The sequence below is a fragment of the Bos mutus genome, chromosome 3 (genome assembly GCF_027580195.1).
Source record: "Bos mutus isolate GX-2022 chromosome 3, NWIPB_WYAK_1.1, whole genome shotgun sequence".
Lineage (NCBI taxonomy): Eukaryota > Metazoa > Chordata > Mammalia > Artiodactyla > Bovidae > Bos > Bos mutus.
Window position 1 is genome coordinate 41336217 of NC_091619.1, and position 17897 is coordinate 41354113.

General features: G+C 41.4%; 1 protein-coding gene across 7 annotated transcripts in view; it reads right to left on the reverse strand.

The window, feature by feature from the left end:
* CDC14A (cell division cycle 14A) overlaps positions 1 to 17897 on the reverse strand; it is a 189697-nt gene that overhangs the window by 66388 nt on the left and 105412 nt on the right. For all 7 annotated transcript variants that reach the window (XM_070367597.1, XM_070367594.1, XM_070367598.1 and 4 more), the window contains 2 exons: positions 11483 to 11570; positions 601 to 831 (listed from right to left, as the gene is read on the reverse strand). In XM_070367597.1, coding sequence (XP_070223698.1) covers positions 601 to 831; positions 11483 to 11570 — 319 coding nt within the window. The remainder of the gene's footprint in view (positions 1 to 600; positions 832 to 11482; positions 11571 to 17897) is intronic.

Here is a 17897-nt window from a genome sequence, read left to right on the forward strand (position 1 = left end):
TGGAGGCCAGAGATGCATTTACACAAGTCTTTCAGTCATTCAGAGGTAGTAACACACCTGTGGCAAGGAAGCTAGCGATGAGCCAGGTACACTACCCCTCCCTAGCAATGGGCAGGCAAGACATTCGGTTCCATGATGCTAAAGACTACTGGGGGGAGGGATGCTGTGTGCTTAGTCGCTCAGTCGTATCCAACTCTGCAACCCCATGTACTGTAGGCCGCCAGGCTCCTCTGTCCATGGAGTTTCTCCAGGCAAGAATACTGGAGTGGGTTGCCATGCCCTTCAACAGGGGATCTTCCCAATCCAGGGACTGAATCCAGGTGTCTGGCATTGCAGGGGGATTCTTTACCATCTGAGCCACCAGGGAAGCCCAAGAATACTGGAGTGGGTACCCTATCCCTTTCCCCAGGGGTTCTTCCCAACCCAGGAATCGAACTGGGGTCTCCTGTTACCAGCTGAGCTGGGGCGGGGGGCGGGGGTTCCAGTGTTCTAAAACCAAACCCATTTGTTTCCTAAGAAGCTAACTGGTTTTGTTTCGCCTGTTGTGCTGCCTTTGGTCTCACCCCCTTCCGGTGCCCACCAAGGCCTCCTTGCTCGCACCTTTGCAGTGGACGGCGATCGCCCCCTCGGTGTTCTCGCAGATATTCAGGAACCTCCGCACGATGTTGTCGCTGGGAGTGCTGCCGTCGATGAAGAAGAGGTCATAGTGCTCGAAGCCCGCATCCGTGAAGCGCTTCGCCTCGTAGATCTTTTTGTTCAGCCTCACGACCGCCGTCACGTTATGCTTTTTGAAATAAGGAAAGTAGGCTTCGGGGGCGTGAAGAGGATAACCTAAAGGGAAGCAGCAGGTGTAAGCAAAAGGCACGTATGTCGTCTCATGTAACCCAGGAACACGAAAACCCTTCAAGATAGAGATCAGTCTCAACAGAGCTTAGGAAGAAAGTGCATTTCAGGAGAGGGTGAAGTCGAAGCACCTTCCTAAAAGCAGCCATCTGAATAACTGGAGAAAAACACCATGGGAGGGAGAGAAGAAAAAAAAAACATATGAGTATTGTAAAGAAACTCTTGAATAGTTCAAAACCTCAACCTCTTAAGATTCAAATCCCAGGAGCACGTGCCCTCCAAGTCAAAAACAAAGGCATTCATGAGGCCCTCAGGGTGCACAGTAGGCCTGGGAGGACTCTCTGTTATTTCTTCCTCTTGACAAATACTTTTGAGCTACAGTTAAAGCCTTTTTGCCAGATGTATAGTTTTAATCTACAGTGCATTCCCCCACTGAAGAGCATACCTACTATGTACAAGTCACAAGTGCATGTAAGTTTTTTTTAATCCTCAGAACAACCTATTAAGATAAAAAGAGTAAACCCCATGTAACAGTTAACTAAAAGAGGTTGAGTAATCAGTTAAGGAGATATTTCCTTTTTTGAGGCGAACAGGTGTTCAGAATTGTGAGTATTCTATTGTGAGTTGTCCAGCACCACGTGACTATTGCTGGGAGCTGGGTTACAGATGCGTGACCTGTGGGTGCGTGCTAAGTCACTCTAGTCGTGTCCTACTTTGTGTGACTCTGTGGTCTGCAGCCCACCAGGCTCCTCTGTTCACGGAATTCTCCAGGCAAGAATACTGGAGTGGGTTGCCATGCCCTCTTCCAGGGGATTTTCCCAACCCTGGGATGGAACCATTGTCTCTTACATCTCCTTCATTGGCAGGTGGCTTCTTTACAACTAGTGCCACCTGGGAAGCCCTACGCATGACCTACGCTTGGCCAGTCATGAAGGTGACCACTGGGGGCTCTGGACACTGCAAGCCTTACCTAGTGGCCCCAGGGGCTAAAGGGACTTATTTCTCAGCGCACTGATTACTACGGCTATAACCCATTCAGGGCACACCAAGTGAGATGATCGCACTCAGGACTCGTTCACCACTCAGGACTCCAAGCGTGGTGGGCAGCAGCAGCCAGCAAGGCGAACCAGCATTCTCTGCACTGTGTCCTTGGTTGTATTTCCTGCTGTCTCGAACCTCGAATATGCTGGTTGTTTCCTATTTTCTCTTAGTTGCAAGCCAACAAGAGTCTTAGGTGTACATTTAACATTTTCCCAAACTACCTTTCCCTCTGGTTTTCTGTCAGTTTGAAAAATGGGAGGCACTAAAACACGGCCGGAACAAGTGGAGGCCAGAGGAGGAAGAGACACCACATGTTTTCCTGCCAGCATGGCTTCTGCAGAAGAGAGGAACTCCCAGCTTAGTTTGGCATTCCCAGCACCAGCCGAGCCTCATGGTCCCCACTCCTCAGGCCTCAAGTGCCAGCACCAGCCCTTCAGAGCTCCCAGGTTGGTAGTCTCACGTTTTCCTTTCTGTTCCCCTAACCCTGGCCTTAAAGGCAATAACTATTTCTTCCTTAATATGCTGTTGTTTTTTTTTTCCAGAGTTGCCCTTTTACTTTTTAACTTTCTTTCTAGCAAATTCCTTGGGCTTCCCTGGTGGCTCGGAAGGTAAAGAATCTATCTGCAAAGCTGGAGACCTGAGTTTCATCCCTAGATTGGGAAGATCCCCTGAAAGTTGTTCAGTCATGTCCGACTCTTTGCAATCCCATGGATTGCAGCATGCCAGGCTTCCCTGTCCTTCATCATCTCCTGGAGCCTGATCAAACTCATGTTCATTGAGTCAGTGATGCCATCCACCCATCTCATCCTCTGTCGTCCCCTTCTCCTCCTGCCCTCAATCTTTCCCAGCATCAGGGTCTTTTCTAACGAGGCAGCTGGTCCCATCAGGTAGCCAAAGTATTGGAGCTTCAGCTTACCATCAGTCCTTCCAATGAATATTCAGGATTGACTTCCTTTAGGACTGACTGGTTTGATCTCCTTGCAGTCCAAGGGACTCTCAAGAGTCTTCTCCAACACCACAGTTCAAAAGCATCAATTCTTCAGTGCTCAGCCTTCTTTATGGTCCAACTCTCACATTCACACATTACTACTGGAAAAACCATAAGTTTGACTATTCAGACCTTTGTCAGCAAAGTAATGTGTCTGTTTTTTAGTTTGCTGTCTAGGTTTGTCATAGCTTTTCTTCCAAGGAGGTAACATCTTTTAATTTCATCTCACCATCTGCAGTGATTTTGGAGTCCAAGAAAATAAAGTCTGTCACTGTTCCCATGGCTTCCCCATCTATTTGCCTTGAAGTGATGGGACTGGATGCCATGACTTTCGTTTTTTGAATGTTGAGATTCCAGCCAGCTTTTTCACTCTCCTCTTTCACCTTCATCAAGAGGCTCTTTAGTTCCTCTTCACTTTTTGCCATAAGGGTGGTGTCATCTGCATATCTGAGGTTATTGATATTTCTCCCAGCAATCTTGATTCCAGCTTGTGCTTCATCCAGCCCAGAATTTCGCATGATGTACTCTGAATATAAGTTAAATAAGCAGGGTGACAATATATAGCCTTGATGTACTTCTTTCCCAATTTGGAACCAGTTCATTGTTCCGTGTTCAGTTCTAACTGTTGCTTCTTGACCTGATACAGATTTCTCAGGAGACAGGTAAGGTGGTCTTCTTTAGGAATTTTCCACAATTTTTTGTGATCCACACAGTCAAAAGCTTTAGCGTAGTCAATGAAGCAGAAATAGAAGTTTTTCTGGAATTCTCTTGCTTTTTCTATGATCCAATGCATGTTGGCAATTTGATCTCTGGTTCTTATGCCTTTTCTAAATCCAGCTTGAACATCTGAAAGTTCTTGGTTCACATACTGTTGAAGCCTAGGCTTGGAGAATTTTGAGCATTACTTTGCTAGCCTGTGAAATGAGTGCAATTGTGTGGTAGTTGCCCCTGGAAGAGGAAATGGCAGCCCACTCCAATATATTTGCCTGGAGAATTCCCTGGACAGAGGAGCCTGGAGGGCTACAGTCCATGTGATTGCAAAGAGTTGGACACAACTGAGCAACTAACACTTTCAGTTTCTAGCAAATTCCTTCTATTGCATCCCTTCCTTCTATTTGAAATGAAGTGGTTTCTAGTCCTGCCTGGATCCTGCTGAGATACGATCTTTCTTAGATCCTGCTCATTTCCTAAACCTCATTTTCCAGCCTTCCATTGGAGGCTGTGAGCTCCCCAGCATAATCCCAATATGCCTTTTTGGTTTAATTTACCAGAGTTCTGCTGCCTGCAATCAAGAGCCCTAACTGGTACACTTGGCCAAGGCCACACAAGGGATAGAGGCAGAACTGGCAGACGGGCCTAACACAGCCCAAATACATGATTTTCACAAACCATGCTACTTTGGAGCAAACAAGTAATACAGAGTTTATTTAAAATCTTCTGTGTAGAAACAGTGACTTATACACATTTAGAGAAAACAGATGCTTTTCAGCTTAGAAAAAAAAAAAAAACCAGATCTGTTTCCCTAGTTGGTTTGTGTGCTCAAATCATTTCCCAGCCTAAAGGGATAAATAACAAGTGCTCTTCTATTGTGTAAGGAATGGGAAGGAGAGGGTTCATGAATTCATGGCATGGGAACCTTCCCGTGGTATGATGGGCTGACAAGGGCTTCTGACCCTGGCTTCCTAGCACACTTGGCACCTCCATGATAGCACCTGTCATGAAGTGTGCTAATGGTTCATTTGGTACTGTCCCTTCCCTCCTCCAGAGAAGGCACTGGCGACCCACTCCAGTACTCTTGCCTGGAAACTCCCATGGACGGAGGAGCCTGGTAGGCTGCAGTCCATGGGATCGCTAAGAGTCGGACACGACTGAGCGACTTCACTTTCATTTTTCACTTTCATGCACTGGAGAAGGAAATGGCAACCCACTCCAGTGTTCTTACCTGGAGAATCCCAGGGACGGAAGAGCCTGGTGGGCTGCCGTCTATGGGGTCACACAGAGTCGGACACGACTGACGTGACTTAGCAGCAGCAGCAGCTCCCCTCCTCCACCAAAGCTGTGAGAGCTTCTCTTTTCATACATGAATTTCCATCATAAGTAAACAGCATTACAGATAATATACCTAAATCTACTATCAATAGAAACTATGTATATCTTTTGAGAGAAGAACACTGAACAGGTATGCAGATTTGGCAATAGGGCATTGAAAAAATAACAATAATGGTAATAATCATACTTAACATATATTGAGCACTTCTATATGCCAGTCCCTAAGCTAAGTGTTTCATGTATCTCATCTCAATAAACCTTACTCAGTTAACAATGCCTGGAAAAGTGAACTGACTCATGGACACACTGCTGGGAAGAGACAGAGGCAGCGTTTGAACCCTAGCAGTCAGATTGCCAAATGAAAGCTTTCAGTTTACCTTTGATAACAAGAATAAATGGGCTTCCCTGACAGCTCAACAGTAAAGAATATGCCTGCCATGGCAGGAGCTTTTGGGTTTGATCTCTGGGTCGGGAAGATCCCCTTGAGAAGAAAAATGACAACCCATTCCAGTATTCTTGCCTGGGAAATCCCATGGACAGAAGAGTCTGGTGGGCTATGGCCCATGGGGTCACAAAAGAGTCGGATACAACTTAACGACAGAACAACAGTCAGATTCCAGGGCCTGTGCTGGGGCTCATCTCAGGCAAAACCCAACTCTATTCTATGTTAGAAAACGGAATGTTATATGAACATCAAGGGCTGCACTTCCTAGAGTTGGTGAGCATATATCTTAAAAATCCTCAAAAAGTGTTTCGAACAAGTTATAACCAACAATGACAATATCCTCTGACTTCTAAACAACTGTTTGTGGGTGTTTTAACTGTGTTCAGATGCTTCTGATAGGGGACTGGTTTTATCAGTGTGGACGGAGAAGGCAATGGCACCCCACTCCAGTACTCTTGCCTGGAAAATCCCATGGACAGAGGAGCCTCGTAGGCTGCAGGCCATTGGATGGTGAAGAGTCGGACACGACTGAGCGACTTCACTTTTACTTTTCACTTTCATGCATTGGAGAAGGAAATGGCAACCCACTCCAGTGTTCTTGCCTGGAGAATCCCAGGGACAGGGGAGCTTGGTGGGCTGCCATCTATGGGATCACACAGAGTCGGACACGACTAAAGCGACTTAGCATAGTGTGAACTGAGGGACCATTAGCATAGTGTGAACTGAGGGACCATTCAAACAAACCTTCCTCCGTCTGGCCGCTAGATGGAGCCCTGACATCATAAAGCTCAAGCACAGCCCTGGTGCTGACCAGAAAGATTTTCAGAAAGAGGGACTGTAAAAATGCATCTTTTCCGAGCCCTCATTTAAAGTTAGGAAACTTCAGAACAGTAAAGTCAAATGACCAATCCACCCATTCTTTATTAAAAGTTAAAACGGCAAGATAGGCAGGAAAATTGGAAAGCAATAAAATATGTTTATTAGGTTCTCTAATGATAAAAATATAATCAGAGTATCTGCTCTCTAATAACACCTGTTAATGTGCCCGACACTGTGCAAGACACTTCCTAAAAAATCTCTGTTGTGTGTGTGAGTGTGCTCAGTTGCTCAGTCATGCCCGACTCTTTGTGACACCATGGACTGTAGCTCACCAGGCTCCTCTGTCCACGGGATTTCCTAGGCAAGAATATTGGAGTAGGTTGCCATTTCCTCCTCCAGGGGATCCTCCCCTCTCAGGGATCCCACCCACATCTCTTGTGTCTCCTGCACTGGCAGGCGGATTTTTTTCACCACTGAGGATATCTGCAATCCTCACCAAATGCCTGCACAGTGTATCCCACTTTCCCCCTTTTGATACGAAGAGAAGTTGAGGAACTGGTGTAAGTTAACACAGCCAGTTAACTGATGCAATGGACATGAACTTGGGCAAACTTCGCGAGATGGTGAAGGACAAGAGAGGCCTGGCGTGCCGCTGCTGGGGTCGCAGAGTCGGATATGACTAAGCGACTGAACGACAACAACCATACAGCCAGGGGCAGAGGCAGGCTTCAACCAGCTCAGGCACTACACTTGAGCTTCTCTCCTTAAATGAGCCAGGTGACACTTCAAATTGTTGGGATTCTCTGTTCCAAGCTTTCTCTGTGCTTTTTACTTTCTTTTTAAGGTGGAAATGAGAAGGACATTGCCAGCTGAGAATTTGGGGAATTTTTTTGGAAAAAATTTGAAATCGAATTTGTCCTACTGCTATATTAGTCAAGTTTATTAACCAAAAAGGGGGTAGGGTTCCTCCCTTCCAACCTGTCAAAAAAATGTGAACAAAGATGGCTGTAAGGAATTCCTGGTTAGTCTCTGCTGACACAACACACACTTAAGACTGTTACAATGCTTTCTGCCAGATCCCAAGATTTTAGGGCTTCCTTTTACTACATCCTAGCAACAGTCATTTGAGTGTTAATTTCTTGAAAGTATACCTTTTCTGCTAACAAACCCCCTAAAACGACTTTCAGCCTCCCCAGGAAACATAGGGTTTGTCAACTCAAAAAAAGAAAAAAGAATGTGCCAGGACTTCACTGTAACTGGATCAAGTTTACTAATTACATCAGAAAATATTTTCTTAAGTTCAAAAAGGACTCTTTACCTTAAATTAAAACCCTTTGCAAAAAATATAATGATACTTTCAGTGAATATCAGATTTTAAAATGGGGATTCAGGTAAAATATCAATAATCTAACAATTACAGCCTTAAATGAAATTGCTCTAGACATAAAAACTGATAAGTATTATATAAGCAGCACTTTCAGATCTTGGTTTTTTTCCCTCAATGTGAGAGGGCACAATATATGTATTCAGAAAAGAAAAGATGAATATAGAGTGATGACTTGACAGTGGTTATTTTTAGATAATATAATTACACGTGACTTTTTATCTAGATTGCTTAAAGTTTCTATAGTGAACACGTTTTTCCTCTGAAGTAAAATAAAAAAAGAACACAGAATTTGGAATCAAAGTGACCTATGTTTGAATCCACACAATGCTACTTTCCAGCTCTGTCAACCTGGGCAAGTTAGGTTACCAAGCTTCTATCTTCTCATCCACAAAACAGCTACCCCCTGCTCCAGGGGGTGGTTCTGATTATTCAACAGATGAAGTGTGCACAAAAGGCTTAGCATCGCTCCTGGCACATAAGCAAATGGTAGCTAATGATTTCCCCATGCTGTAAAATAGGACTGGAAACAATTTTAAGATTTTTGACAATTAAGAACTGACACACAAAGTACTCATGGCCTTTTACCTTGTGATTCTTCTTGAGAATATAGAAAAGAAACTGGGGCTGCAAAAAAGATATATGGACAAGTATGCCAACCATTACAGTTTTTAAAAAGTGAAAAACTGTGAATAACCCAGATCTCATTCAAAAATTAATCAAGTAATTATCAAAACTATGGTATAGTAATTGAATGCATTCACGGAAAATTATAATGACGATCTACATTTATCATGAAGATTACCATTATCTATATTTATAATGAAGATCTCCTTGCCATAGAAAGGAGTCTGTGATACATTAAGTGAAAAAAATAGTTGCTAAAAGATATCAATCATGTTATAACTCCATGCTGATAAAAAAAAAAAAGAAATATTTTTGTAAGTCTCTGTGTGTGTGTGTATTCTTTAGAAAAAAAAAAAAAAACTGTGTGCCAAAAAAAAAAACAGATAAAGAGAAAATTAATATCCTTAATAAATGTTGGAGAGGGTGTGGAGAAAAGGGAACCCTCTTACACTGTTGGTGGGAATGCAAACTAGTACAGCCACTATGGAGAACAGTGTGGAGATTCCTTAAAAAACTGGAAATAGAACTGCCTTATGATCCAGCAATCCCACTGCTGGGCATACATACTGAGGAAACCAGAAGGGAAAGAGACACGTGTACCCCAATGTTCATCGCAGCACTGTTTATAATAGCCAGGACATGGAAGCAACCTAGATGTCCATCTAGGTTGAATGGATGAATGGATAAGAAAGCTGTGGTACATATACACAATGGAGTATTACTCAGCCATTAAAAAGAATTCATTTGAATCAGTTCTAATGAGGTGGATGAAACTGGAGCCTATTATACAGAGTGAAGTAAGCCAGAAGGAAAAACACCAATACAGTATACTAACGCATATATATGGAATTTAGAAAGATGGTAACAATAACCCTGTGTACGAGACAGCAAAAGAGACACTGATGTATAGAACAGTCTTATGGACTCTGTGGGAGAGGGAGAGGGTGGGAAGATTTGAGAGAATGGCATTGAAACATGTAAAATATCATGTATGAAACGAGATGCCAGTCCAGGTTCAATGCACGATACTGGATGCTTGGGGCTAGTGCACTGGGACGACCCAGAGGGATGGTATGGGGAGGGAGGAGGGAGGAGGGTTCAGGATGGGGAGCACATGTATACCTGTGATGGATTCATTTTGATATTTGGCAAAACTAATACAATTATGCAAAGTTTAAAAATAAAATAAAATTTAAAAAAAAATCCCACCACCAACTAGTAAACACAGAAAACATAGTTACAATTATAGATCACTTTTTATGCTGCTAATAATATTAGTTCATCTGCATTTTCTTCTTTTTCAAAAATGATAATCAGGCATTACCTCTATAAAAATATTTTAAATGGTTTTTAAAAATTATATTCCTCAGCTTCTCTTTAAGGAAATTTCATTTAAAAATGAAATCCTAAATGGTAAAATTCTTTCAGCTTCATGCAAAAACAAAGCCACTACAGAAACCATATGCCTACTTAAGTTTTCTGGGTCTGAGTTGGGTCATTTTGCACAAAAGGGAGATTTAATCAATCCTGTCTTGAAGACCAACTCTGGAAAAGCAGTTCCCTGAGGCACTTAACAAGTTATTCCTAACAATCCAACAGAAGAGAGGTTAATCAGTCAACGTCTGAAGTGAAAAAGACTCATGAGCAAATTTGTGAATAAGAAGATCTAACTCTGGCTTCAGTACAGTGACTGCCTGTTTGTCAGGAGGATTACCCATCCCCAGAGGAAAACCATAATTCAAGCAGAGTTCCCTGGGAGACAGATGATAGGTATGAAATGATAGGCACATGTGTGAAAATGCAAACAAATGATCAAATCCAAATGCATGAATAACCATATGCAATGAAACTAGATTTTGGAATAAATAGTTATGATGATGATGATAATTTAAAGAAGAATAAATCTAGAATAGGGGTTTTAAATTATGTTTCTTTGGAGGACTAGAGTTTCAACTGTAAGACCAGATAGGGGGCAGGAAAAAGATGAGTTATTATGTTCTGGTGATATTTTTAAAATTTATGTATTTCTCCCATAAATCATTCTTAAACTTTTGGTGCCTATCATTATTTGTGTTCTAGGGAATGTGAGGTTAAAAAATAATAATAATAAGTAAAAAAAAAAAAAAATATGCTGAGAAACTCACATAGTCAACCATATTTCATTCAAAAGGCTTATTTTTTTATTAAATTTATTTTTAATTGAAGAATAATTGCTTTACAGTATTATGTTGGTTTTTGCCAAATATCAACATGAATCAGCCATAGGTATACCTATGTCCCTTCCCTCAAGAGGCTTATTTTTAGTTTTTTTTTTCCCCTGAATATGTATGCCTCTGGCTATACAAAGACTGCAAATAAGTAGTTTAACTTTTGTCAGCTGGAAGATTGTTCCTAGCTGTCAGGATGGAACTGAACAGATCAGTGCAGTAACGAGGTTTAGAAGCTATACTCTGTGCTGAAGTACCACCGGTTCTGCATATTACTCTGTGAACTTGGGCAAATTCCCTGCTCATAAGCCTCGGTTTCCTCCTCTGTGAAATGGAGATAGTGCCTACACCACATAGAATCGTGTGTGCACTAAATGAGATGGTGCTGTGATTAGCTGGTAACTAGCACACAGTTGCCTGGAAAATCCCATGGGTGGAGGAGCCTGGTGGGCTGCAGTCCATGGGGTCCCTAAGAGTCGGACACCACTGAGCGACTTTACTTTCACTTTTCACTTCCATGCATCGGAGAAGGAAATGGCAACCCACTCCAGTGTTCTTGCCTGGAGAATCCCAGGGACGGGGGAGCCTGGTGGGCTGCCGTCTATGGGGTCGCACAGAGTCGGACACGACTGAAGCAACTTAGCAGCAGCAACAGCAGCAGCACACAGTAAGTACTCCATAGATGATACCATCATCACATTATTAATCATGTTGTTCCCAAAAGAATACTGTGATGTGCAGCACGCCTCCACCACCAAATAAATCTGAGATCAGCTGATACAATTCATCAACCTGCTTATTGTTGTGATCAGCTGGTTTCTCAGATTCTTCTTTAATAATTGGGTCAAGGTAAAGTGAACACACTATTAACAGCAACCTACAAATTTGCTAGTTTTAAACAGTGATTATAGTTCCACTCACTAAACTCTAAATTTAACATACTAATTACTACTATTCAACTTTTTAATTAATAAATATTCTTTGGAGAATATTACCAAAAGAAAGCATTATCTTAGGAAACCAAGAAATGAAAGAAGATTAACTAATATTTTCGGAGGGTAAAGTAAAGAAAAACCTACCATTTTCAATTTTGCTTTTGGGATGTGGTCCACTAAATGCTAAAAATTTTCCTGGAACAATCCAGTTGAAGTCACCATTTTCAACTCGCTGGGAGGATTTTGTGAGAAAAGAGAAGAAAAATATTTTATAATCCTTATACAATTTAGAAGACCCTTACAAATAAAACTGCTTTGGCATAGCAGTCATTGTTTTTACACAGTAGAACAGTTTTTAAAACAAGTTTAAACATGGAGTACTTTTTGAAAATAATATATTGATAAAATATTTTAAATGTATTAATACAGCCTTAAAATATAGCAGAGAAATGGTTTCACATATTGCCAGTAGAAATGACCAAATTTTTATTAACCTAGTATGCAGTAAATGGAGAAGGCAATGGCACCCCACTCCAGTACCCTTGCCTGAAAAATCCCATGGACGGAGGAGCCTGGTAGGCTGCAGTCCATGGGGTCACTAAGAGTCGGACACAACTGAGCGACTTCACTTTCACTTTTCACTTTCATGCATGGGAGAAGGAAATGACAACCTACTCCAGTGTTCTTGCCTGGAGAATCCCAGGGACGGGGGAGCCTGGTGGGCTGCCGTCTATGGGGTCACACAGAGTCGGACATGACTGAAGCGACTTAGCAGTACTAGACTAACTGGACATACATGAAGACAAAATAATACAGCTTAAAATAAAAAAACATCTGATTCTCAAAATTTTATGCATTTTTATCTAGAAAAGTTTAGAAAACTTTATTTAAAGTGGAGATACTTTGCTGAAAATAATTTTGTCTTTTGGCTACTCTGCAATGAAAATGACATGAAAACAAACATTGCTTGTCCTGGCAAGAAATAAAGGCAAACAACAGAAGACATAAAATACAAGCATTTTCCATGAATATGGTAAACATCCTTTAAATAATGAAAAAAAAAACCGAAAAATATCTGGGTCATGAGGAACACATCTCCATTTTTTGTTTGTTTTTGTAGGTTGCTATATTTTGTCAGTGCTGATCTTTAGACTGGGAAACAGAAATCAGGAATGAGAGACAGGCTCATCAAACCCTCATGGTATACCACAAACTGGAAACAGCCAGGGTCTACTGCAGGGGCTACCAACCCAAGAGTCACAAGGGTCAGGCAAGAGACATCAGCTCAGTTCAGTCGCTCAGTCGTGTCCAATTCTTTGCAACCCCATGGACTACAGCATGCCAGGCTTCCCTGTCCTTCACCAACTCCCAGAGCTTGCTCAAACTCATGTCCATAGAGTCAGTGATGCCATCCAACCATCTCATCCTGTGTCATCCCCTTCGCCTCCTGCCTTCAATCTTTCCCAGCATCAGGGTCTTTTCCAACGAGTCAGTTCTTCCCATCAGGTGGCCAAAGTATTGGAATTTCAGCTTCAGTATCAGTCCTTCCAATGAATATTCAGGACTGATTTCCTTTAGGATTGACAGCTTTGACCTCCTTGCAGTCCAAAGGATTCTCAAGAGTCTTCTCCAACACCACAGTTCAAAAGTATCAATTCTTCGGCACTTGGAGTTCTTTATGATCCAACCAACTCTCATATCCATACATGACTACTGGAAAAACCATAGCTTTGACTAGACGGACCCTTGTCAGCAAAGTAGTGTCTCAGCTTTTTAATATGCTGTCTAGGATTATCATAGCTTTTCCTCCAAGGAGCAAGCATCTTTTTAATTTCATGGCCGCAGTCACCATCTGTAGTGATTTTGGAGCCCAAGACAGTGGCTTGCTGCAGGGTCAGGAACACTAAATACAACTATGTGTGCACAAGTCCTTTTGAAGGAGGTCCCATCACCTTCATTACCCCTACCATAGTTTGGCCTCGGGCCAAACAAGAGGAAGGGAACACAGCCCCACCCATCAACAGAAAATTGGATTAAAGATTTACTGAGCATGGCCCTACTCATCAGAACAAGACCCAGTTTCCCCCACAGTCAGTCTCTCCCATCAGGAAGCTTCCATAAGCCTCTTATCCTTATCCATAGAGAGAAGACAGAATGAAACCACAATCACAGAAACTAACCAAACTGATCACATGGACCACAGCCTTGTCTAACTCAATGAAACTATGAGCCATGCCGTGTAGGGCCACCCAAGGTGGACAGATCATGGTGGAGAGTTCTGACAAAACGTGGTCCACTGGAGAAGGGAATGGCAAACCACTTCAGTATTCTTGCCTTAAGAACCCTATGAACAGTATGAAAAGGCAAGAAGCATATAGAGGCAAATGCTCCTCAGTCCTAGCCAACTGTCCACAGGAAAGTTGCTTGAATATGACCGATCTTCCAACTGGATGTTCATGTAAAATCTCTCTACGTTTGAAGCATTTTAAATTGTTTTTAAATACTAGTAAACCAAATAAAACACATGAGTGGACCGACTTTAATTAACAGCTCTCAGTCTCTGCTCTACACACTCTAGGACCCTCAGGAAACACCTGAAAACCAGGCAAGGGGTCACGCATCCTCCCACTACTCTTTTGTTTCCTTCACTTTCTTCCCTTCCTGGTGTGCCTCTGAACCCATGGAACACTGGGGCAGGATTGAGGGTACCCAAACTTTGCATGCTACTGGGACACAGTTGTGCAGCGCATCACAAAACATGTGTATCTCTTCTTCCCGCAAGCATTGTTTAGCCCACCCCCAACCCCTACTCCCACCCCACCACCAGGTGCAGCTTCCAGGCTCCAATGGAGGTACCTGTGCTAGGCTTCCTCTAGCACTGCATAGGTACCTCCCCAGGCAGGGAAGGAAGGCAGTTCTCTCTGCTGGGCCAAGGTAATCCACATGAAAGGCTCCGTGCTCCACTACTCAGCACAGACCTCAATGTGGAGATCTGTGTCAAATACAGTCTGCACTCTGCTGTAAGAGCTCACGTGTACATGTGCATGCTCAGTTGCCCAGTTGTGTCTGACTCTTTATGATCCCATGGACTTCTGCCCGCCAAGCTCTTCTGTCCATGGAATTTTCTAGGCAAGAATACTGGAGTGGGTTGCCATTTCCTCCTCCAGGGGATCCTCCCAGGGACCAAACCCACCTCTCCTGCGTCTCCTGCATTGGCAGGCGGATTCTTTACCACTCAGCCATTTAGAGTAATGCCACCAAGGAAATCGGGAGCCTCTCCTTTAATTACTTATACTGCCGATTGGATTTGATTTTCACAAAAACCATAACTTAGCTGTACAATTTTCATGTTTAAAATGCAGACGGTTCTTTCCAGATATAAAAGTTATAAATGAAACTTTGCATGACACCTTGTAAATGTCTGAATTGCATTAATCTAATCATGATAAACATAAAATCTCTATAATGTCCTAAATAAAATCTTAGAGATGCTATGAATGTTCATGCCAAATTAAATGCCAAGCACTGCTATCTACTTAGAATAATTTGAATAAAGAATCTAATATATAGCTGTTTATGATAATTAAACATTTTCTTATTTAAATAAAGCAGTCAAATTAATGGCCAAATATTCCTTTCAAGTAATTTCTAAGCTTAAAACATTTTTAAAATTCAAAAATAAAGCTATGCTGTAATCACCAAAAGGCTAAAACCAACTATTTATGAACAGTAGAAGAAAACAGGCTTCTACGTTTACTATTCCTGTATCCTTGAACAGGAAGTGGGCCTACATAAATACATTGTGCTATGTCTGTTTATGTGGATTAAAGACATCTGTTTGGTTAACTAGTAACCTTCTGTAATCAATTATATGGAGAGAGGCAATGGACTCACTCACAGAACCAAAAGAATATGTTTCCAACTCTGCCTACCCAAAACATTAGATAAACGTTAGATAATACTGGGCTACGTTTAGTAGCTTGGATAAGGTTAATGGTGTAAATGATAAGATTTAGGTCTTAGATCCAAATCTTACAAAAAAAATTAATAAGAAAATTATAGCTTTTAACTAATACATTAAACTTACTGGTAAGTTTCCAAAATTAATATCCATGCCTTCTTTCACAGTAGATTATACAAATGTCAATATTTATCAATTATAAAATACTTATGATGACACAAACTGGTTTTTCTAATTAAATGTGTGTGCCTGCGCATATGAGTGTGCACATGTGCACACACATACACACACACACTTCCAAGAAACCTAGATCAGACAGGAACTTAAAATACTTTCCAACATTACCACATTTACAAACTAACATCTAGGCAAAGGTGAAGTGAGAGACTGATTTTACCTCTTCCAATCTAAAGCCTACAACCTAAATAGAGAAACCACAGGTGTTCTTCACTGCAAGAAAACCCCAAAATGAAAATCTGAGTTCTTGAAACTGATACATTTATGTGTTAACATTCATGTAACTCTGGGATACTTGAACTTACAAAAGACTCACCACATTTCTTTGGAATAGTTAACCCTCCTGGTGCATTTAGTTTGCAAAAAAAAAGGAATCAATGTTTCTTACAAAGTAAAACAGCATTAAAACTGAAAATTTTCTTGAATAAGAATTAAATAAAATCTAATTTGATTTGAACACATGAATTTTTACAACTTCTAAGAAGGCATCTCTCTGTTGAGATGGTCGCAGTCTCTGAAAAGAATACAGAAAAACATTTGGCCATTTTACCACTATAAAAAACAGACAGTAAGAGAGACTTTGGGCTGACAATTACTGGACTGGTTCCCTTTATCAACAGATGTGTTTTCTAATACAATACAGATAAACAGTTTTTAAGCATGATTCAAAATTCATTAAAATATTTGCTAAGCCTTTATTATATATCAAGGACTATAATTTGTGTCATACATAAAATAAAAATATTCCCTCTGTTCTCTTAAGGAGTATGAAAACAAGTAACAAATAACATTAATAAGAATAACAGCAAACACATATGCACCACAGGCTCTGCACTAGGCACTACAGTATTACATGCACTTGTTTCCTTAGGGCAGCCTTTAAGGTTGGTGTTATTACCATCTCCATTCTACCCACTGCTATAGACTGAATGTTTGTGCCTTCCCAAAATACACATGTTGAAACCAAATCCCCAGTGGAATGGTATTAGGAAGTGGGCCCTCTGGGAGATTAGGCCATGATGATTGGAGACCTTATGGATGGATTAGTGACCTTATAAGAGACCCCCAGAGAGCTCCCTCTGTGAGGACACAGGGAGGACATAGAAGAATCTGGCCATCTATGAACCAGGAGGAGGGCCATTTCCAGACAACAGTTCTGCCGGTGTCTTGATCTTGGATTTCCCAGCCTTCAGAACTATGAAAATAAGTGTCTGTTGTTTAAGCCACAGTCTACGATACTTTGTTATAGCAGCCTGAACTAAGACATTCATTAAAGAAAAGGCTGCATTAAACTTTAATAAATGCTATCATACACATACATAAGAGGTTTCATGATGGCACAAATATTATTTTAAAAATAAAGACAGAACTACAAGGTCTTTTTTATTCATTAAAACACCTTCTTTATATTTCCTTACCTTCTGAAACAATAAAATAGTGTTGACAATATAGTTGTATTACATAAACACAAATATGCTGTCATGACTGGCACTTTGTGAGCTTAAAGCAAAGTAAATATTTGAGGTATTTGGTTTAAATTAAGTTGCCTTGCTATTTGGCTTTAAATAATAACCAACTCTAGATCATTACTTTAGATCCTCTTGTCCTGCCTCTTGAGAAACCTGTATGCAGGTCAGGAAGCAACAGTTAGAACTGGACATGGAACAACAGACTGGTTCCAAATAGGAAAAGGAGTACGTCAAGGCTGTATATTGTCAGCCTGCTTATTTAACTTATATGCAGAGTACATCATGAGAAACGCTGGGCTGGATGAAGCACAAGCTGGAATCAAGATTGCCGGGAGAAATATCAATAACCTCAGATATGCAGATGACACCACCCTTATGGCAGAAAGTGAAGAACTAAAGAGTCTCTTGATAAAAGTGAAAGAGGAGAGTGAAAAAGCTGCCTTAAAGCTCAACATTCAGAAAACTAAGATCATGGCATCCGGCCCCATCACTTCATGGCAAATAGATGGGGAAACAGTGGCTGACTTTATTTTTCTGGGCTCCAAAATCACTGCAGATGGTGATTGCAGCCATGAAATTAAAAGATGCTTACTCCTTGGAAGGAAAGTTATGACCAACCTAGATAGCAGTTTAAGAAGCAGAGACATTACTTTGTCAACAAAGGTTTGTCTAGTCAAGGCTATGGTTTTTCCAGTGGTCATGTATGGATGTGAGAGTTGGACTATAAAGAAAGCTGAACGCTGAAGAATTGATGCTTTTGAACCGTGGTGTTGGAGAAGATTCTTGAGAGTCCCTTGGACTGCAAGGAGATCAAACCAGTCCATCCTAAAGGAGATCAGTCCTGGCTGTTCATTGGAAGGACTGATACTGAAGCTGAAACTCCAATACTTTG